We start from the raw sequence: 23,442 nt of genomic DNA, 5'->3' as shown, positions 1-23,442 counted from the left end.
TGTGTTTATAAACATATATGATATATCATTTTAATATTTTATACTCTTAAGTTTCATATACCGATGAATAATATTTTTAAACCACAATAAAATAATTCAAACCGTTATTTTTGGTTTTTATATGTAATTTCGTCCAAATTTGAACTTAAAGTAGCTTATACCTACAACAAATAACTGTGTTTATATATATTTTTAGATTTTTCGGTTACAGTATGAATTATTTATGAGAATCCTTATTTTAAATTTTCAATCCCCAGCTATAAAAATGGAACATTATATAATTTTCTAACAATTTTCTAAAATTCAAGATTTTGATAAATTTTATAAAAAAAATTGAACATTAAATAACTTTTAAAAAATGTGCCTATGGATATTTAATATTTGTCAACTGATATTATAACTACTTACGAGGAACCTATAGTATTATCAAGCGTTTCGGCGTTCGACTCAACGAACATATGTTACTAAAGTTTATAAAAAAAATTTTCAAATTTCAAATGTCTGTAAATAATTAAAAACGAGTCAATGTTTTGAAAATCTAATGATGATAAAATAAACATTTGATATAAATTTCAATATTACTTATTAGTTTTTGAAATAAGAAAACTGTTGTATGAGAATTTGATAATTTACAGACGAATATAATATCTAATGCTTAACTTCAATTAAGGTCCTTAAAAAATTAATTTGACTTCTGGTAAATTTCTGTTTTTTTGTTAAACGTAGGAAAACATTAAGGAGATTTTGCATTAAATGTTTAAAAGGTATTTAAACATTTTGTGAATATTTCATGGATCTATAATTGTTTTTTTAGTGTTCCACGAAGAAACAAAATCGTTTTTTTCAAAAACTGATTTTGTTTAAAAATCTTAATTTTCCTTTAGTTTTTCCTGATAATTTTGAAAATTATTTGGTTTTTATATGTTACCCCTTAAAGTACCACCTAGATTCACGTACCTAGGAGAAAAGATGCTGTTGAAGAAAATCGATGCACTTTTACTGTCCCATTGCAAAACGTGATGACTGATGACTGATGACAGATGAAAAAAAGCCACGCCATGGGGTGTCGCCCGATTGCGGCCCAAAGTAACCTTTTTACCTTTTCACCTATCCCAATTGCGGCCCATACACATTAGATAGAAAACTACCTATACAGTGGTTATCAAAACTAAATAAATATCCCGATTGCGTCCGGTACGTATTTTGACATAAATATATAATTATCGTATTCACAATTCCCAAGATCACCAATATTCGGCGTGGTCATTTCCAGTCCATTAAAGATAAAACAAATTAGATAAAATGTAAGACTAAATATATACTATTTATAGTCTTGTAAGAAATGCTTGTACCTATATTTATTAATATATTTATGATAATAATCATAAACGAGACTACGAGAGATTGTATTTGAGTTGCATATACAAATATGTCTAATACAAAATGCTTAATTTTATCAAGTAGGTATAAGCTATTTTGCGAACCAATGTGTCTGAGAGGGGCGCAATCGGGAGACTTCGGTAAAATTAACGGGAGTTAGTAATTTGCACCACCCTCAGGTAGTCGAAAATAGAATTTGTAATTTGCACCAAAATGATTACCTATTTATTTGTTCGTTTATTCTTGGATATCCTCGTTTGCGTCAAGGTTAGATGGACACGAATGACAGTAATAATTTCCAAAACAAATAAAATCTAAGCTAAACTGCTAAAGTTATATTAGGATTATAGACATCTTTATCGAAATCTACATTGTTTTTTTAAATTTTACATTTAATTATTAAAATTGGTTAACTTTTTTTATATTCATAATATATTATTATTATTATTATTATTATTTTAAAAATAAATAATAACTTAACTTAAAATAATAAATTAATTGTAAGTTTTCAAATAACTTTTAACTTAACCGAGTTTAAAAAAAAATGTATAACTATTAACTTTAAACTTTTTAAAATGTTTTTTATCAACTTAACTTAAATCAGTTAAAAATCATCATTAACTTGCCCAGGCTTGATGAATGGTGTATTTAGTGTATTTATATCAATACATTATGACACTGGATGTGTTATTGACAATTCTGAGTAATCTGCATGATTTAAACTGCCTTGAATAGGCAATTTATGTGTCAGATACTCAGATACGCCGTCATAGTTTAACATGTCGTATGATGTGAGTATGTGACACATATTTACTATATGATGACCAAACAGATCACTATCCATACCTAAATATACCTTTTTTTATAACAATGAATAGGTAGGTTGCCATTGGCCAGAATGAACTTTTTGATATTTTGAGGTTTCGATGGGTATTATCAGTTATATAACAACTACAATTAATGATAAAACACCTTGCCGGAGTGAGAACACTATATAAAAGCAGTCTGTCTCTCATATACACATTCCGGACTGCGCGATCCACTATTGTCTATTTTGGTATATAGGAAGTGCCTATAGATTCTTATATTATCTATAGACTATATTCTATGGACTATATTCTACTAACTTTTAAATCTGAATCTCGAGTTACAAGACAGCCTCATTTACATCGCAACATTGGCGTACTTTCCAAGTATGGTTGTTTCATTACAGCATATTATGTAGTATATTATACACGTATAGTCTTATATCATTGACATAGAAAAAAACGAATAAACAGTTACCAAGACTTTAAAATAGGTTAGATTTAACCTAAATAATTATATTAATACCTAAATACAGTAATACTGAGAACATTACACAGTGCTATAACAATGACTATAAATACAACAATAATCAATAACAATAACAAAAAAAATATTATACCGCCACCGGTAGTGGTGGGGGGGGGGGGAGGGGGATGGGGAGTTTTCCGTCAACCAAACATTTTGGCAAAATCGTAACGTCTCAGGCCAGCCCTCAGGATGCGAGTGGAACACTTTCGTCCGGCGGCGGTCTGCATGACCCGGATCCGTTGCACGACTGATGCGACGCGGGGGTCATCAGGCGAGAAATGTTTGCGGAACATGGTGGCATACACTTCGTATACGATCCACTTACACTGCATGGGCGTAACGGCCGAGTACTGGACGACAGCGCGCGCGTTGGAGTATACGATCCGGGCGATGGCGCGCACAGTGTTGGCGAGGAACACAGGGTTCAGGTGTAAGAAGTACTGCTTGACGGCCGTGACGACGGCGAACGCCTTGTATGCGACCATGGACGCCACGTTCCGGGCCACCGTGACTGACGAGTTGAAAGACTTGTCGACCAGCACGGTGGGCATGGGGTGCCAGCTAGGCCGGCTGACCTTGGCATACAGGGACCGTCCCGGTTGGCCGCGGCCCAGTCCATAGTCGAAGAAGTGCAGCGGCCGTCGATTTCGGTACGCCGACAAGTCCTTGGTCACCTCGCCAGTGGTCACGTTCAACCGGAACCCCAAAAACTTGACTGTCTCACCGCCGACGCCTCCGTCGTCCACGTTCGTCTCAGTCTTGGACCGATTCAGCCGGAGTCCGTACTCGTGGAAACCGGTGCGCATCACAGCCAGATACCGGAGGGCGGCGTTGCGGTCGGGTGACACGAACAGGTAGTCGTCGACAAACCGGTACAGCTGACAGCCCGACCGACCATCCACCAGATCCGTCAGTTGAGTGGCATGGACGTCGGAGAGAAGCAGGTCACACAAGGCCACGGACAGCCGGTCACCCTGCACCACACCTCTGGTCATGCTCCATCGGAAGCCACCCCGCTCCACGGCGTTACACCCGATGCACCGGCGCACCGCGTCCCAGATCCGGTACAGCGGCACCACGTCCGTCTTGTTGTGGAACACCAGCGACCCACCCTGGAATTCGGGAGTAGGTAGCCCGCCCACATAGCGACACTTCTTGTAGTACACGGAGCCACCGCCGATTTTCACGACGTCCACTGTGTGCACAGACACCATTCGCTGCTTCTTGCCGAAACGTTCCTTGATCCTGTCCCGGATGACCGTCCGCAGTTTGTCGTGCACGAAGCTTGTGAATGCATCCCGGAAATCGGTGCGTACATAGAATAGCGTGGCGACGGCGGACAGGCGCTGGGACTCTTGGAGCGCTTTCCATCTGCGGAAGAACTGCGACCTCGTCACGGACCGGTATTCAGAGGGTCGGGTGCGCGACAAGCACCGCAGGAATGTCAGACAGTCGTCGGTCAGCCGCTTCTCGTTGCCGCCCTCTTTCTGCCGCAACTTGAATATCAGTCGCACTCCGTTGGGTTTCGCGTAAGGGCACACTTTCCAGTTTCTGTACGACGACGACGCTTTCGGCTCGTCGGGCTGAATTTGTCGGAAAAATTCGCTGTCGGCGGCCATCAGCGGTGATATCTTTTTGTGGCACATTTCCGCCCACTTGGCTTTGACCACGTACGCGACGCCGTTGTTGGGCGTGGTGGTCGTCACGACCCGAAAGCAGTGGATAATTCGGCCAAACACAAACACGTTGGTTAGCCACACCAGCGTCTTGGCCGCGATCTCGGCCTGTCGGTTCGCGGCCACGCTCTCCAGCCACTTGATCTTCTTCACCTTGATCTTGTGCACGACGTGCTGCACCGTGTAGTCGTGGAACTTTCCACCGTTCAACACCCGGCACAAGTTGTCACAGAATTGGTCGCGGTTGCCAACAGTCCCAAACAGCTCGCGTGGCACGATCTTTTGCACTACCGCCCTGGCGAACGACTTGACCCTGCTCAATGGGACCTCGGCCGACGTCCAATCGCCCACCACGTCTCGGTAAATGTTCCAGTACGCAGGCGAAGTGTCCTTGTCCGCAATCACTTTGAGTTTGCGGCCCAGCAGATCAAGACATGTCGCGTTACCAAAGTCCACCTTGGCGCTTGACGAACGGGCGGCCACCGAGCTGACAACGTCGGTATTTAGTATACCGTCCAACATGTCGTCCGAATCTTGCCGCCCGATTGGTTGCACATCCCGCAGTAGGCCCGCGATGTTAAAGTATTTCTGCGGCAGTGGTTTCGACTTCGAAGGCCGCTCGGCCTTCCACCGTGAACCAGCCCGCACCCGGAACGCCTGCATCACTTCGTACCGGCTCGTTGACTGTGACGGCGATAGCACGCAGTAGTATACGTGTCTGCCCAGCGGCACAAACAGCAGACAGTCGAATAGCAGGCGACGCATGACGCGTGGCCCAATGATACCGTAGAGCTGGGCCCAAGGATCCATCCTGATCAGATCGCTGACAGTCATCAGACACCGATAACCGTCCCTAGGGCTGTCGTCTCCTTCACCGTCGACAAGCTGTGGCTGGATCTTACTATCACAGTATAGCACAAACTCATCCAGGCCAACAGCGGGCCCGTCTGCAACAACACGGTTCCGATAGAAAGCTTGTACGTCGTAACAGACGATCACCGAATGGAGGTCTCGCAGCACTGCAGCGTCCATGGAGAACAAGGTTTCCGGCGGTTGCGCTGCAAGCAACAGAAACTCCGGCAAGCTGTTCGTAACGAACTTCGCGACTGGCATCGTGGCCAGCAGTTGTCATTCATCAAAGTCAGATTTGCGCCACTCGTAATTTTGAAACTCTTTACCACCTCGAGACGATCAAATATTAAATATTAACGATTTTAGTTTTAACATAATGGTATGCGCATTTCGTACCTATTTACCGACAAAAATATAAAATCGATTCAAAATTTCAAACTATCGTTACTCGTTACTCGTTAGTATCAGTACGTATCAGAGTATCAGCCACGGATTTAGATAGTATCTAAAGCTGTGGGATCAACAGTTGTAGTTGCACGTCAGTATGTGACACGAAACCTGTTATCTCAGGAGTTATGAGTTTTGACCACTGTTGTTGGTATCCGTGGATTTGACAATAGTGTTTGGATATCAACTTTATTCAAAATTCATTATTCAGAAATTCAGAATCATAATTTGTAAAATCAGCTCATAGGTCATAGACTAAGACTATAGAGCTTAGATCATAAACGATAACTTCTAAGAGTTAAGCAGTCTAAAGCGGATCACGGCCATAGATAATATTGTATATTTTATTTATTTATCTATGACCACGGCTATAGCACAGAACAAGATCCGATAATATGTTACAAAAATTAATGGGGACGAATCGGGGAATATTAAATCTTTTATCATAGAATAACGTATAATTGTATAAGCCTAATAGCTATAAGGTTTATGTGAGAATCAAGGATTTCAACGTTCTAACTTGTAAAAAAATGGAAAAAGTACTATTTATTTTTTCTAGTATTAATATATTTTTAAAAATATTATTGGACAGTTATTGTTGGTGGCACTGTCGATGAGTAAACTGGACTGTGGTTGGACCGCTGCAGTTATCATAAGGTTTATCGGTTATTGTTTTTTTTTTTTTCAAATCACCGATTCACAAACATAACGTATTTTTTGAAGTCTATAACGCCGTATGGTAAATCATAATAATATTTAGTTATAGTAGTGTGGTGTACCTTTAAATATTATTCGTACTTCGTAGCGCGATTAGTACATTTTAATTAATATTACCATTGGTTGTGATAATGATAAATCGTTCGAAATGCAGTCATTAATGTCATTATTGATCTATTAAACTCGTGTCCGGTTTCAATTATTTTCGTAGTGACTCCGAATGGGTATGAAAACAAACAGAACGGCGTTAACATAATTTGACACACTTAATCGTTAAATCGTAGATAGGTAAGGATTTGAACACAAATATTATAACATCGGTATGGTTTCTCTACAGCTGATACGATATTAAGGGTGAGTTACTCAAAGATTTTTTTTCCTATTTTTGAGAGTTATAGTTGGTAATTCCAGTTTTACTAATTGCAATTTTTTCAAACAACATGCTGCTAAATTTTGATTGGAAAATTTAGTTAAAATTAATTGGTGCAATTGTTCTTATGGAATTATTACAATTTTTTTAAAATTGAAAGAGATGAGTTTAGAAATTAATTTATTTCATAACTAAATTCTTAATAGCTAATTTATTAAATTATTAATTTGTATTTGCATGGTTTTAGCACAAATCTAAAAATGGTTCTTAACCGTAGAAGCTTAGAAAATTTGAAAAAACTTGTTCCTGGACGGGGACGAAATGTTACTAAGGAAGAACAGATGCGAGTATTTGTACGCATAAAACCCTTACCGGAAGAAGAGGATTTACTTAAACCGTAAGACTATACTATTTAACCAATAATAGCTTATTTATAACTAATTATTGGCATTTAATTTTAATACACCACCTACCTATCAGTTTTTTAAAAATTAAATTAAAACTTTCCAAAGAAAATATATTACTCAGCATGATGTACAATATGAGAAAAAATATAAGGTGTAATATAATATAATATGTATATTATCTACTGTTAAACAATATAAAATGTATGCATATTATTATTAATGGCTAAGTGTCTATGCATAATATAAACATCATTCTGTATCACTGACATTTTATTTATGAGTTCATGTTGAATGTAGGTTTATGCATATTTATTGTATAATCATGTTAGACAATTAATTACTTTTAATTTGTTATTAATTTTATATGTTTACTGTCCATTGACCAAATAAAATATATTAACAAGGCAGTAGCCAATAAATGTTACTTAACAATGATTTTTGAAGTACGACAACAGCCAAACAACATATTGGGTTGTTTTATGTTTCATAGGTAGTTTTAGCCTGTTGGTATTACTACCAAATTACTTTTATAGGACTTTTCCATTTACTGAGTTAGCTACTTTAACTAACTGAAGGATTATTTTGACCTATTTATAATCTATTATGATATGTTTATTCATAAGTAGGTACACCTTGTTATATTTTTTATTTTAACATTTTTATTTGAAATATTCACACATTAATACTGTACATAATATGCAACTAACTATATTATTGATCAGGTATTGTTTAACAATTTAACTTAACTAATATCATTAGGTATACAATTAATATTCATATTCAAGACATTTAATTATAATCAAGTACAAATAACAAATATTTTAAGTAAGAAAATTATGTTTCAATCTTTCCCATGTTTTTGACAATCTTATCAAGCTCTCCTATATCTTTAATGGATATTTGTCCTGAGCCTCGAGATAATGGTTTTGGTTGTGATGGATCTGGTTTCCATCCTATCATGTACAAGACTTGAAATGTGGCTGGGATACCTTTAAGTTCACTGTCTTCATCTTTATTACCATAAAGTTTATCATATATAGAAGCTGCCGAAAACATAGTATTCTTGTTCAATCGTAAAGGTCGCTGTAGAACAGCATTATTTTCTCCCATGCCTTTTAGGTCCCACATTAGTTCAAACATTGATGGGTAACGAATAATTAGTTCATCTGTGTCCAATGTTAGCATTGAAAATCCAGCACTTTGCATTAGTGCTCCCACATCCCTAAGTCTAACGAATGGTGATATTCTAGGTGCTATACCTCCATCACGTTCAATGCCTGCCAATTGTAATGATGATCGTAATTCAAATAAAGTGTCACCTGCTAACATTGCTCCTAAAAAGACTCCATCACTTTTCAAAGAATTTTTAATTTGTAGGAAAGTTGAAGGTAAATTATTTACCCAATGAAGATTTAAACAACTAATTATTAAATCAATACTATCATTTTCAAAAGGTAATTTCTCTTCGTCTACTACTATTTTACTAACCTTTACTTCAGGCTCAGGATTTTTTGCTTTATTCAAAATTTCTTGGCATATATCACACATAATTAACTCTTTTACATTGTCTATGGAAATGTGTTTTGATACATGTCCATATCCACAACCTAGATCAACCACTAAATTAAATTGTCGTTTTATATCGAAAAGGCGATCTGATAAACGATATCCAACTTCTTCTTTAATGTATTCATAAACTGAACTATCTTCTGCTATAGCTGCTCGTTGTTTTTGAACAACTTTAGCTTTTCTGTCAAATACAGTCATTTGTGTAGGTTCATTTGCATTTTTGAATGTTGCTAATTTTCTTATAAATAATTTTGGTTTTTCAATTGTAATTAATTTTCTTAAGATGTTCATCTTACACGACATTTGTTAAATCATACAGTAAAATTAAATATTTTTGTTTGACAAGTTAGTTTTATTTTAAAACTAGGTACCTTTGAATTCCAACAATAAGACGAAATATTAACAGAAAATTAAAGATTGCATATTTATTTCTTTGAAAACTTAAAGCATTTAGTTAATTTGTCTTAAAATAACTTCTAACTACGAAATACGAATTAAAAAGATAGCTGATAGATAATTGGTGTTTATTAGTCGTAACATATTATTATTACATTAAGTTATCCTTAAATCGTGGTAAAAACTGATAAAAAAAATTTAATTCAAATTCTACTAGTTTGATAATTCACAGTGTTACCAAGTTAAATAATTTCAGTTTATGTAGCAAAATATGTAGTTAAGTGGACGCTACACCCGCATAGCCGCATGTGTTGTCTGTCTTGTCTCCATCTTACTAATAGGAAATTATAAGCATATTGTTCTATGATATAAGCAACTGTTTAAGGCGGAACTACAGTGGTCGAAATGGCTCAACGTAAGTGGAGGGATGCCTTACAATTCAGATTTAGGCCTATACGAAAAATAAAAAGTTTTCTTATACTTAGGTATAAATATAAAAATCATAATAATTATTTCATTTCAAAACACAAGTATTAGGAGGAATGAAAAAATAAGTAGAGGGATGAAAAATGTAAATACAAAAAAGTAAAGGGATGTCATCCCTCCGTATCCCCCCACCCACTTCGACCACTGCGGAACTACATACATTAAAGTTATCAGTTTGAGAATCTTAGGTTTTTTCTTAGGTCATATACAATAGTTGAATAGTATAATAGGATATGGTCTAAAGTTGTTTTGTTTTTAGAGTTTGATCAGACATATGAAGTTATCGATTTTACATTGTGTGCTTTTTTTTGTGTTTGTGTCCATGACAAATGGTTAAAATTATGCTTAGATTTTCAACTTCAGTATCTTTTCTGATGGGAATATGAATCTTTGTTGCATTCAGCCGGGAGGTTAAAATTTAAAATTCCCAGTAGTTTCCAAAAGCACCAGAAATTATCAAATTATATAGATTTAGAAATTCAAAAAAGTTATTTTTTTTAAGATTTGAAAATTAATACAGTATTCCTCATGAGTTAGTCTATCTTTATGGCTTTCTCGAAAAAAAAAAAATGCCTTATAGAAAGTCAAAAAATTAAAAGCAAAGTATCCATAGGGATTTAAGGGGACTGGCAAATCATTCTTCCAATAAATCTCAGTAATTTATAAGCTTTGCTTCTAATGCTATTAATGTGTGAACGCATGCATAGATAAGGTATGAATAAGGACCCAAAGTCAACTAGTAGGAATCCAATATCATTTGCCATGTAGGTGAGTTTTGTTGGAGACCTGATGAAGGTTACATAGGCGATAAGGAAACATAGGCGACTATTGGAACACAGACTACACAATTGACAAATATGGATAAAAACAAATGTTGATGACCTCTTTGAGGTACGATGTTAATAGTTAACGTTATTATTTTATTCCCAGGTTTTAAGAACCAAACTAACGTATATTAGGTGCATAATATTTGTGAATAGAAGATTTTATTTTTTTATCTACGTGTTTTTCTCTTAAAACATATAATATTATACGGAGTGATTATTTATGTATTATTTTAAAGGTACACTGTAGCGGTAGCGGTAAAATGAGTCCGGTCACAATTTACCTGCACTGCCAAGACAAAAGAATTTTACCTCCACCGCTTTAATGAGTGTGGACCTTAAATGTTTCAAAATTAAGTTTTAATATACATTTTTTTTTTGTTCTCTCTCAAATATCCTCCTTGTATACGACCACTAATTTTTAGATTATTTTATACCCTGTTAATAATCTTTGTTTAAAAATTGTAAATTTATAATATTATCTTGACTGTTATGACCAGGGCTCCTGAGTTCATGCCCTAAAAAATGACTAAATAAGTATTCACTTATGCACTAAAAACTTGCAAAGTATGGTTTAAAAGTTCAGAAATTGTTAAACTGAACAAACGTCCATGCACACACGTCTCAATAACGAATGAAATAGTCAATAATAAACCACTGTAAAAGTATCAAGAAGATAAGAATATTTTATATAACATGTTTTCCACTAATTTGCTTAACGCGAGTTACAAGCTATAAACATTTTATTTTTAATAATTTTACGTTGTGACAGTTCCTATGTATTTTATACTGTGCAAAAATATGAATTATTGCATTCTCATCAAATGTTGGTAAAAATATGCTAAATATGCAAAATAAAATAGAAAAACCCATAAATATGTCAAATAGTCAAACAAACCTCTAAATATGCAAAATAAAACTTCACATATTCAACTATGGTACCTTGAAATGGATTCCTATGTCACCTAGTATTAAATGACTTAGCAAGATTGATATGCAAATGCATAAACTCCCAATCCCTGGTTATGGCAAAATAAAAAAAAATTTTATTTGTAGATTTTTGTTAAATATTTTCATGCCACTATTGCTCTTCTTTTGAAATTCAATTTTTATGTGGGTACCCTTGGTATTTACTTCAAATAATTAAAAATAAAGAGTAGACATTTATATTATAATTAATTAACCATCTGACTGATCTACCAATGCCTATTGAAAAATTGATGGCAATAGTGCCCCAAAATTATACTATTGCATAGCCTAAAACATTTCAGACTGAAACTGTCCATGGTCTTTTGCACCTTCATGATAATACTTATGATCTTGGTAATTACATTTAGTAAGAACTATAAATTATAGTTTTAAAAATAATCTTTATCATAAAAAGTTTGGTTTCACCTATTAATACATTTAGTATTTTATAATTTAATACATTTAGTACATTTAATATAAAATTCCTGAACAAGAAAAAATATTCATCTAGGTAGTATATCTTCTTGTATTAAATAAAATGTTAACTGATGACATGATCAATGCTTAAGTTTATATTAATGCATTTTTATTAATAAACATGACGTTATATTTAAGTTAAGACATTCTTATTTATTGTATTTAAATAACCTTGTTTCCTGATTTTCAGTAAAACAATAAGAATTAGAAATGATAATGCTTTGATATTTGATCCAAAACAAGATGAGACACCATTTTTTTTCCATGGTGTTAAGCAAAATCCCCGAGATATTTCAAAACGACAACATAAATCTATAAAATACGATTTTCATCGTGTTTTTGGACCTCAAAGTTCTAATGAAGACATTTATAATGAAAGCACTAAAGATTTACTTGACAAACTTCTATGTGGATATAATTGTTCTGGTATGTATCAATTTAATATATACTATATTTTAATTACATTTTGTGGTATTGATATCAATAACTATTGGTTTTCATGTAACAGGTTATTTAGTAACATTGTTGACATGAAAAAGTGCAGCCTAAAAAATACCTGGGATGTTTTTCTGGGTTAAATTCACTCTAATTTTTAACTTGCATTATTTTTCAGTTTACCTTTTATTATTTGTTTTTCTAATTAAACTTTGATTAGAACAAAATTGGATTATACATTTTTTATTTACATATACCTAAAAGTATAAAATAAAAAAAACCACACTAATAGTGAAAAGAAATTTTAACAATTTTATTATTTTTCTGAAAGTATAACTTTCCTGTGATTACTTTTACAAAATAAAAATATAATAAAACAATACAATTTAAAGAAAACCTAGTTACTTTTGTAATGTTTTATGACTGTTTAGTTCATAAAAATAAAACATTTTTTGTATAGCTTGTGGTAGTAGACAGTGGTAATAAAAATAATCCAAACAAAAATTAACAACAAACATATAGTTGGTTATAGTCGATAGATTAGCTGAAAAAAGTCCTCCTTTAGTTTGTCCTGAGGTTTTCTTTTTAAAATTGGTGAATTTCGACTAATTCGGTTGCCTTTTCATGATCAACCCGATTTCTGTGTTTGTTAAAAATTAGATCAAACGTAGGGAAAATGCTCTCTAATGGACCTGAGCTAGGAGGAATATGTAGTAGGGTAAAAAAATAATGTAGCTAATATATGGAAAAAATCTAATAAAACCATTCACTATTACTTTAAAAATAAAACCCACCTGATTTTTGGGTTTTTGAGGATTTTTACCCCCAAACCCTATTCAATATACTGTTAAAATAATGGTTACAAATTATAGACATTTTTTCAACAAAAAATTTGTAGTAAATTACTCTATGGTGTCAAAGAATGATCTATTCAAGAAAGTTATGAACTTGTTGTTCTATAAATTAATATTAATCTATCTTGCTTTTAGACTAGGGATGGCGTTTCAAATGTTTAAATGTCTTAAATGGTTGGGTTAAAATTACCTGATAATTATGAAAAATATTAAGTGTAGAATGTGTAACAATAAGACCAGACAGATTAAATAACATTTGTTCTCATCAATATTTAAAAAACCTAACATAAAAATGTTTTTTGGCTGTATACAGGTTTTTTTTATTTCTGACCGATTTTTGTAAAGTTCTTGCTGTCGCTGTTACTTGTTAACAAAAACATTTATAATTCATAGAACAAGAATAGCAATATTGAGCTGCGTGATATGACTTTTTTATATAGTTAATATAGTTTTAAACGTTTGCTCTATAATTAGTATGCTATATTTTTTTAACACTGTATATAAAAATGTATTAATTAAATTAGATTTTTATTGAAAAAATTCAAAATAGCCAACTTGTAAATCTAATATAAAGAAATGTAATGTTAAAAACATTTATTTCAGTCTAGTAGATTTTTTAAAAATATCAATATTTTTTTTATTGAGTAAATTCATTTGAATCTTAATCATTTTTTTCAAAATATTGTTTCTGGGAATTTTCAGACATAAGTAAATCTTAAATCATTTATTATCCATATAATTTTCTTAAATACTTAAATCAATTTTTCATTTTCATTTGTCAGGTTTTTCTGTTATACCCTTCATGTATAAATAAAATAAAATGTAATAAATATTAAAATATTTTGTGTGTTATGGATTTGCCATCTCTATTCTATACCCTGGTACACGAGAGAAGGAATTCGTTATGCGATGTAACCATCGTTGAACTTCTTGGGCCATTATTTCCCCATTCAAACATAGTTGTTTGTTGTAATGCTATACAATGCTGCTGCCTGGAATGTTTGAGTGAGGAAATAAGTGTCCCAAGATGTTCATCGTTGTAGGGTGTATAGTGAAACAAGTTCCTTCACTCAAGGGCCGGGGTATAGACCAAGATTAGGAACACCATGGATCTTGCAATGTTTAATAACAATCTCTCAAACATAATTATTATATATATAATATTATTGTTATTCATATTTATTTAAAAATAAATATCATTATACTTTTTTCAATTGGCTGGTTATTATTTTTTGGTAAATCACTTACTGTATGAATGATTAAATATTTTACTTTTTATTGACAATTTAATTATTCTTGTATTGTAGTATTTGTGTATGGAGCAACAGGGGCTGGAAAAACATTTACCATGCTGGGCAATGAAGTCAACTATGGTATTACATATTTAACTATGAAAGACTTGTATGAAAAAGTAAATGAACAACAAAATTCAAAAAAATTTGAAATTTATGTTTCCTATCTTGAAGTAATGTTTTAAAATATTATACTAAAAATATTGATGAATTTAAATAAGAAAGGAATTTTTTTTATTTTAGGTGTACAATGAAATGGTGTATGACTTGTTAGTAAGTGATAAAAAGCCTTTATTTTTACGTGAATGTGGAAATACAACATCAGTTGCTGGTATTACAATTAAAATGGTGAATAACGTTGATGAACTTATTGAAATGCTACGTAGAGGCAATGACAATCGTACTCAGCACCCTACTGATGCTAATGCTGAGTCATCTAGATCACATGCCTTGTTTCAAGTGTACATACAAATGACATTTAAACATACAGATCAAGTAAAAATGGCCAAGCTGTCCATGGTTGATCTTGCTGGTTCAGAAAGAGCATCTTCTAATAAAGGAATGAGGTTCAAAGAAGGATCTAACATTAATAAGTCCCTACTCGCTCTTGGTATGTCATGTTTTATTAAATATCATTTTAATGCCATGTTGCAATCACTTTACATTTAACAAATCTGTAGTAATATGTCCCTTAAACATGATTTAGTGGCTCATGATTTATTCATTCAATTTTATTGAACCATTAGATTAATTCATGCAGCCCGGCATAAGTATTTGAACTATTAAAGGTATAGTAAATATAAACAATGTTTCCCAACCTAGTAGTTTTCAATGTTTGTAAGCTAATAAGGAATTATACTAGAATATAAATGAAAATTATTTTAGCCAAAAATTGAAAAAAATTCTAGTCTATTTGATTTTTCTACGTATAATTGTAGGACAAAGATCTTAATGGATATAATAATATTTTAATTAACTATTGTATTATGACAGCGGAAAATGATATCATCATATTATTATATCATTTTTTTTGTGTATTTTTTAATTTTGATGTACCTATATCTAAATATTTTAAATTAAAAATAATCTTTAAACAAGGGGCAGCTTAATGCATTCCCACATTTGCGAGGTGAATTTAAAAAAAAATGATACAAGATATGAGAAAAATAATATATTTGAGGATAGAAACTATTTTATTTAATATTATACAAGGTTTCTTTTAAAGTTATTTTTTAAAAATTATATCTTCTAAATGATTGATGACCATGACAAGCAATACACATATGGATTCCTTCTCAAGTTTTCTATCATTCGCCTGCATATTATGTGAAATTCTGCCGATTTTTTTTTTACGGATTGCCTCCTTAAGTTCTTCAAGGGTTGGAAAACAATATTTAAAAACTTTAGCTTTGAGGTAACCTCATAAAATAAGTCACAGGGGCTCAAATTGGGAGTGCAAGAGGCTTTGTAACATCTTCACTTAAAGCGATTAGGAGATTGAAACATTTCTTGCAAAATGGCGTGAGAATGACAGACAATATGGGCTGTGGCTCCATACGAGAAAACATCAGAATTTTGGTATTCTTCATTTTTTAGGCATAAAAGTTCCCTAACATTTGGCAGTAGCAGTTTTAATTCACAGTAACAGTCCACCATGGAGTCCACTTTAGGACTGAAGGTATCGTTGGTGTACTATTCGGGGGTTTTTAGCTGCTAAGTAACAACAATTTTGCTCGTTTGCCGTGCCAGAAATGTCGAAATGTGCTTCATCACTAATCCACATAATACCGTTGAAGAGGGACAATTGTTAGAATCACATTAGAGGAAGTTTTTCCAGTTTTTACTTGGCTCAATTTTGAGCTACTATAATCTTATATGGGTATAATTTAAGTTCCTAGTGCAAAATTTGTCTTACTATTCGATCCGATATTCCAAGAGCAGATGCATGTTTCCGAGTAGAGCGTAATGGAGAATGTTTTATTGATGTTCTGGCCGCAGCAATGTTTTTCGGTATTCTTACTGATTTAGGACATCCAGCTGGTTTTTAGACATTACAGATCCTGTTGTCATCAAATTGCGTACCCAATTCAAAATCATTTTTTAATCAGAGACTGCTGTTCGGATTTAAACTGAATCGAGTGCTAAAAGGTCTCTGCAATGCAGTCACACAATCAGCAGTTATGAAAACTTTTGCTTTAAACAAAACCACGTTGTTCACCAAACAATTATGGCATGGTGGCGACTGAAAACCTTATTAATTGTCTAACTTACCTTATCTAGATAAATTGCGCTAATCTAATCGGTTTGACTATGCTTCAGTGTTAATTTGAAATATAAAAGTCCAATATCCCACACCGTATATTTAATAGAATTAGGTATTTGTGATTGCATTATATTAATATTAAATTATAAAAATCGTATAATACTATTTTATGGCATATATACTTGATTTCTTAAATTATTATTGTGGGGTCAAGTACCCGACAAAGAGTAAATTTGTGGTTTGCCAAGGTTGGGAATCACTGGTTTAATATACAGTGAAAACTCTTTATAACGAAACTCTATATAACGTAAACATTACATAATAATGGTTGTTTTGCTTTATAACTCATTAGATATTTTATTCTCTATAACGTATTAGTCACTCTCAATAACGAAACAATATTTTATGTTTCATAATACAATTTACGTGTTATCGTATCTATTACATATATAAACTATAAAAATAATCGGCTATAATGCCGACATTTCCAAGAACGATTACATTCTTTCATTATTTGTAAAAATAATGATGTGTTTGATATATAATATTACATAGGTTTACATACCTTTATACATAAATAATTAAAATTTTGTTTTTTTTAAACCCTCTCTATTACGAAAACTCTCTATAACGAAAGAAATCTCTTGGTCCCTTCAGATTCGTTATAAAGAGTTTTGACTGTATATAAAAAAAAATTTAAATATACGTGTACTGTAGGATACTTTTTTGTATTCTAGGTATCACATTCATTGTTATAAATTAAAGCTTTATAGTAAAATGTATAACTCAGATTATTATTAATTATTTATGATAGGAAATTGTATCAACAATTTGTCAGATGGGTTGAGGCACATACCTTACAGAGACTCAAAACTAACTAGATTATTAAAAGATTCTCTTGGTGGGAACTGTAAGACATTGATGATATCATGTGTGTCACCGGCTTTGTCATCATATGAAGATACCCACAACACTTTGAAGTACGCATCTCGTGCTATGAAAATCAAATCTAATGTAAGTATTAATTTTTTAGTATTTTAATGATTCCATATGCTTAAATATACATTTTATTATTTAAGTTAAAAGAAAATGTAATGTCAATCAACCATCCTCCGTCGCATTACACAAAATTAATATCGGGCTTAGAAGATGAAAATCAGCTTCTGAAGAAAAAATACGAAGAAGTATTAAAGTCTAAGGCTCCAATCCCGCCAGATAATTTAGAAGATCTTAAATCAACTTTAGAATCTTTATTCACTGGAAAAATAAAAAAACATAGTGAAATTCTTCGTTTAGAATCGACACAAAAAAAAACTGAATTAAGAATATTTTTAAAGAAAAATTTAATTGAACGATTTTCTTCATTTAACGTTCCAAATGTAGATGAAATGGTTTGTAGTAATTATCCATTATTTTATTTCTAATTGATCAAAGTGTGTATTATTTAATTTATGTAGACTAGTGAATTGAATAGAATCAACTTGGCTATTCAACAATTTCAAGGGCGCATGGCCAGTTTAAATGCTCAATTAAATATATTGTGGGATGAAGCAATTGCATCTAACAAAGAACTAAACTTATTTATAAAAAAACTTGAAGAAAATAATGTTAAACAATTTTTAGATGTTGACATTGTTCGTTTTAATGCTGATGTATGTATTTATATGTTTCTCATTAAAACAAATAACAATATTCAAACAAATGTTTAGGTCATTATAGAAGAGCAGGCTACTCTTCTCGAGCATAGAAATGAAATCGGTATGATATTGGACAGTAACCTCAATATAAGTCATGAACTAATAACTATGCTTGCGGAAAAATCTAATCAATATTATACATTATTAGATGCACATAAAAAAAATACAGAAGATATGAAAAAAAATCATAATGTAAGTAATCATTATGATTTAACTTTGAAATTATTTAATTATTATTATAAAGAAATAACTTATGTAAAATTAAATGATAATTTATACTCTAATTTGGGATTGTTTTAGAATATAACAAAATCATTTTTGGGTGGTTTGAAAGCAGTTAGCTGGGATTTTTCACCAGGAAACCAATGTAAAATCAAAAGGGATGCGTATTTTAATTTAAATGAACTTAGCATTGAAAATTTGAGAACCTGTACAAAACCGGAATGTTCAAGACCTATTAAATTAGAAGAGTGCATGGTAAATTATTAAAATATTTATGGAATTAAATCTTTCATAATTAATTTTAATATTACGTTTCAGAGTCCTTTGCAAGTTGTTGAAGACAAGTTGGAACAAATTACATTACAGCCTGAAATTAATAAAATGGACACGTCACCCGATTCAAATGTCGATGAAACTGTAGTAATTTCAACTCAAGCAGAAAGTTTAAATAATACTTTTGTATTGAAACAAAATTTAGATTTAGCTTCTGTTAAACGTCTGGCTACCACAACTACACCTCATCGGAGTAAACCACCAATTGATACACGGTGCCTAACTAAATCAATTACTAAGCCTACCATACAAAGGAAAAGGCTAGTACTCAATAATCACAAACCTGGACTTATTAATAGGAAAGTTAACCAAGAAAACATGCCACTTATTATGGCTGCAACTAGAACTCTGGCTGATCCAATTCTGACCAAAGCTGTTACTAAAGCACGAAATAATACGAATAATATTTTAACCGCAAAATCTGGTAAGTTGTATTGATGGTATGAAGTGTATAAAAATATAAAAGGATGTTGGTTAATTATTATGGTTTTATATGTTAATTATTAATTTATTAAATTTTACAAGTCTTGAGTTGTAAGCAATTTTGATGTAATAATTGCGTGTATTTGAAGATAGCTGAATAAAAATAAATTTAAACAAACCTGTTATAAATAATGTATAAAATAAAATGTTATTATTATAAATCAAATAGTTAGTGTCAAATGTAAATTTTTAACAAAACATTGTCTGAGTGATTTATATCAGGAACATTTACAAAGGATTTTTTTTGGTTGTGAACTAACAATGATTAAACAGTGATATTGGTTAATCTGTAGAATGTCTTGTATTTATGAAACTTTAACCTTAGTTCGGATGGGGTATCCACACATTTCCCAAATAAATTTACATACAATAATAATATATATACTTTTGCCGCCCACAATAAACAACTGTAATGTATATTTTTTGATTTTACAGTAAACACAAGGATAACTTCACAAGACACATGTAAGACAATTAATGTTAAAAACCAAAAACCTACATTGACTATGAGGTACCTAATTAAATTGTAGTGTTAACACTATTATTTTCATTTACTTTATTTTAGCTATATATATTTTTATTTATTTCAAGCCTTTGCATTAAAATATTTTACTTCATTAAATTTAATGTTGTTTACAGTAGTTTGCTAATAATATATAAATGCCTACATGTTATTGAATGGCTTGTGGTAAGATTAAAGAAATTTAAAATTTGTTGCTGAAACCCATATTTGATAACATTCAACAATTAGTGATTAATTTCCTATTTTTCAATTATCATTAGTTATTGATTTATATAAACAATTTTCAACACATTTCTCTTATACTATAATTAGATTTATACAAATATATAGTCTAAGACCTTGAGATAAACCAACTAAAAATATTTTACACGTTATAATTTATAATGTTGAAGTTATCAAATCCGCATTAGCCTACCATTATTGTTAGTATCTAGTCGTGCCTTATTAGTTATTTCCGCTACATATGATTTCCGGTATCTGAATTCCATTAGCGTTGCGGTATATTATCTTGAGACAATTTTTTAATCTACTAAAGGAAATAATATAAGAAAATCTGCCAAATATTACTTATAGCAAATCAAACTATTTAAGTAATGTATAACTTGCCAACAAACTAATTCTCTGTAAATTTGTTTGAATTCTTAAAGCTGGAATCTACCACAATAAGACAGTTTTTTGTAACTTATCCATAGAATGTTGACCGATTTTATTCTAACGACTAATAAGTCATTATTTACTTGCGAATCTAAATTATTATAAAGTAACTGATATTTTAAAAATATGTTAATTCCTGTGAAAAAAGTATAAAATGGTACTTAGCTATGTATATTTTAGGGGATTGGTTTGTTGGTACAGTAAAATTTTGCTAAAATGGAACCATTTGGGATCATCCAATTTTTTTTTGTCTTAACAGAAGTTAAATAATATGACACACCATTAAATGTTAACCAATTGTAGTCACAATAACATAGTTGAATTTATCAGAATATTGAATGAGTGTAGCCGTGTAGCGTTAACCTATAAAAACTTCTGGATCTTTCATTAGACAAATTATAATATAGTTATTAAATGCTTATTGTTTATACTGTATTCTTTGGTTTCGACTTGATAATGATATTTTTCTGCTTTTTAATCTTTAAAAATTTTATTACTAAAGTATCCAATAACTAACACAAATTTGCATATTTAATTTAAAGTTAAAGATGATGTAATCTTAATTAAAACAAGCGATTAAGACATTTTGAATTTTCATTGTTTGAGTTAACCACCTATATAATGATGGTATCTGATGTTAGTTTAATGTATATTGCAGGCCAAATTAACTGGTACTCGTAACATCCTTTATATCCATTAACAATATTATGCAAATAACTTTTTTTTTAACACCTAAATTAAATGTAGCCTTTAAAATTGCCTACCTTAAAAATGTCACATGATTATGTTATTTTATGTATTTTATATTGTGTTTTATTAAAAATTTCTAAACATAGTAGTATTGGTTGGTTTTGCCTTCTACTATTTCTCATTTATTTTTATCATCTAACTTCCTTTTAATGCCTCATATTTTATGCTTAGGTCCTTGGCAGTTGGTGAGATGTCATTTGTGCCACTAATTGTACAGACTCGTGACAAAAGTCACGGCTATTTGTTAAATTTTGTACTATATAGGGACAAAGGAGTTTTATTCCTCAGTGCCTCATTATTATTTTCTTAATTTTATGGTATCAACCATTGATCCTAGTACATTAATTTGTTATAAAACTTGTTAATTTGATACTCTACCCGTCTACCAAACTTATCTTTTGTAATGTCTTTATAAAATAGGATGTGCATAGGTAAAATTATATTAACACAATTCAATACAGAATAATGTACCGTTCAGTTATCTTTTGTTGGTATTAATTGTTGACTCTTTCCATTATATGATTACATAATTGATCTACTTTAAATGGTACTCATATCTGCGCTGGGGCAGTTCTAATATTGTTTCTTCTTCTTGTTGTATTGCTATTATTATTATTATTATTATTACTATTAACATTAAGTTTCAAGAGATTTCTTCTTAAAGCTTACTTTTTGGTGGTGGTGGTACAGTTTTGACAACGCCTATAAATAATATTAAATATTGTAATTGCTCATACAGTTGTACATTTACACTGAACAATGTTTTATTTAACCTTGCTGCTAATAGTCATGAAAAAAATAGTATATAGATTAATCATTATTTTATCTAAAACATAATTTTAGTGGCTTCTATTTTTCTTTTACAAGTTAAAAAAAAAAATTATTATACTTTCATTTCAGGCAACGAAATTGGCTGTAATAAGTTGAAGAAGTATTAAGTGTTTAAGGGCATACTCCTACTTTCATAATTGTAATAGGTTAGGTGTTTTTTAATTATTAAAAACTTTTTATATGTGTGTAATATCATATTAGTAATATGTTTTATTTTAATTATACTTTTATTTAGTGAGAAATATTTTTAACTATAATAATAATTATGAAAACCCTAAATTGTATTATTTTATATTATTATTAATTATAGAAATGAAATTTTAAATCATAATTTGCCATTCATAATTGTATTATAAAACTAATATACTTGTTAATTAAGTTTTATGTATAATTTTTTTTTCATCTGAATACAATTTATATTTTGTTTGAGATTACTCAAATTTTGTAGATATTTAAATCTTAAAATGATTTTGTTTACATGAACTGATGCCATAACAAATGTCCATAACTATAATTCCTTGATCCTAAATGGTGGCCAAGTGTGCTGATTTTCAGGGAATGTTTCTAACATCCTTATAACCATCTTACATTTTATTTACCTAACGATTTATTAGAATGAGTATTAACATGCATCCTAACAGTTAAAACAAAATATGTACCTTAAAAAAGAAAAAAAAGAAATTATTATAATTTTAAATATAGGGTTGCCAAGCTACTAATTTTACGCAACGTTCAGTTTAAGGTCATGAATAATTTCTTATACTTTTAATTTATTGTTATTAATTATTAAATACTACTATTTATTGAGATATAAAGATATTTTATATAGATTTGCAAGTTAATGATGTAAGCAATCCATTATTATCCACAATTATTTTGCATATCTTCAAAGAAAACTGCAATATTTGGTATTTACCATTTTCAATAGTTATATGAGCTACTAAATAATTTAATTTATATATTAAATTTTAATTTGTTAGTTCAGATAGCACTATATTATACTAAATATTTATTATTTTCTACAAATTGTACTTAAAATATGTACGTACAAATATTATTTAAAATTAAATTGAACTTGTTTGGTTTTATTTGTAATAAAAGTATTTTGATTTTCATACTATATTATATGTTTTGTTTTAGAGAATTATATCCTCTAGTCCCAACAAACTTCAAATGAGAGAATTTTTTCCCATTATCTAT

At 31.2% G+C, this 23,442-nt stretch overlaps 3 protein-coding genes across 5 annotated transcripts; 1 reads left to right on the top strand and 2 right to left on the bottom strand.

The window, feature by feature from the left end:
* Positions 1 to 2,670: 2,670 nt before the first annotated feature.
* LOC111038621 (telomerase reverse transcriptase-like) lies at positions 2,671 to 6,282 on the bottom strand. Its single transcript, XM_022321785.1, has one exon. The coding sequence runs from the start codon at positions 5,502 to 5,504 to the stop codon at positions 2,856 to 2,858; it is 2,649 nt and encodes an 882-aa protein (XP_022177477.1). The 5' UTR covers positions 5,505 to 6,282; the 3' UTR covers positions 2,671 to 2,855.
* Positions 6,283 to 6,445: 163 nt separating this feature from the next.
* On the top strand, positions 6,446 to 22,493 carry LOC111038622 (kinesin-like protein KIF18A). Of its 3 annotated transcripts, none has more exons than XM_022321787.1 (13): positions 6,446 to 6,695; positions 7,025 to 7,174; positions 12,096 to 12,331; positions 14,502 to 14,659; positions 14,730 to 15,096; positions 17,564 to 17,763; positions 17,829 to 18,140; positions 18,207 to 18,401; positions 18,459 to 18,638; positions 18,747 to 18,923; positions 18,987 to 19,425; positions 19,920 to 19,995; positions 22,312 to 22,493. In XM_022321787.1, exons 2-13 carry the CDS (start codon positions 7,038 to 7,040, stop codon positions 22,328 to 22,330), a joined length of 2,496 nt encoding a protein of 831 aa, XP_022177479.1. In that variant the 5' UTR covers positions 6,446 to 6,695; positions 7,025 to 7,037; the 3' UTR covers positions 22,331 to 22,493. The 3 variants fall into 3 exon arrangements, with proteins under 3 accessions (XP_022177479.1, XP_022177480.1, XP_022177478.1); XM_022321786.1 differs by having other exon boundaries at positions 6,447 to 6,761; XM_022321788.1 differs by lacking the exon at positions 19,920 to 19,995 and having other exon boundaries at positions 6,446 to 6,761.
* LOC111038623 (arginine-hydroxylase NDUFAF5, mitochondrial) lies at positions 7,935 to 9,324 on the bottom strand. The gene has a single exon (XM_022321790.1). It carries the CDS (start codon positions 9,054 to 9,056, stop codon positions 8,019 to 8,021), a length of 1,038 nt encoding a protein of 345 aa, XP_022177482.1. The 5' UTR covers positions 9,057 to 9,324; the 3' UTR covers positions 7,935 to 8,018.
* Positions 22,494 to 23,442: the final 949 nt, after the last annotated feature.

Source organism: Myzus persicae, unplaced genomic scaffold, assembly GCF_001856785.1.
Source record: "Myzus persicae strain clone G006 unplaced genomic scaffold, MPER_G0061.0, whole genome shotgun sequence".
Taxonomy (NCBI): domain Eukaryota; kingdom Metazoa; phylum Arthropoda; class Insecta; order Hemiptera; family Aphididae; genus Myzus; species Myzus persicae.
This window is presented reverse-complemented; position numbering and strand designations above follow the sequence as displayed.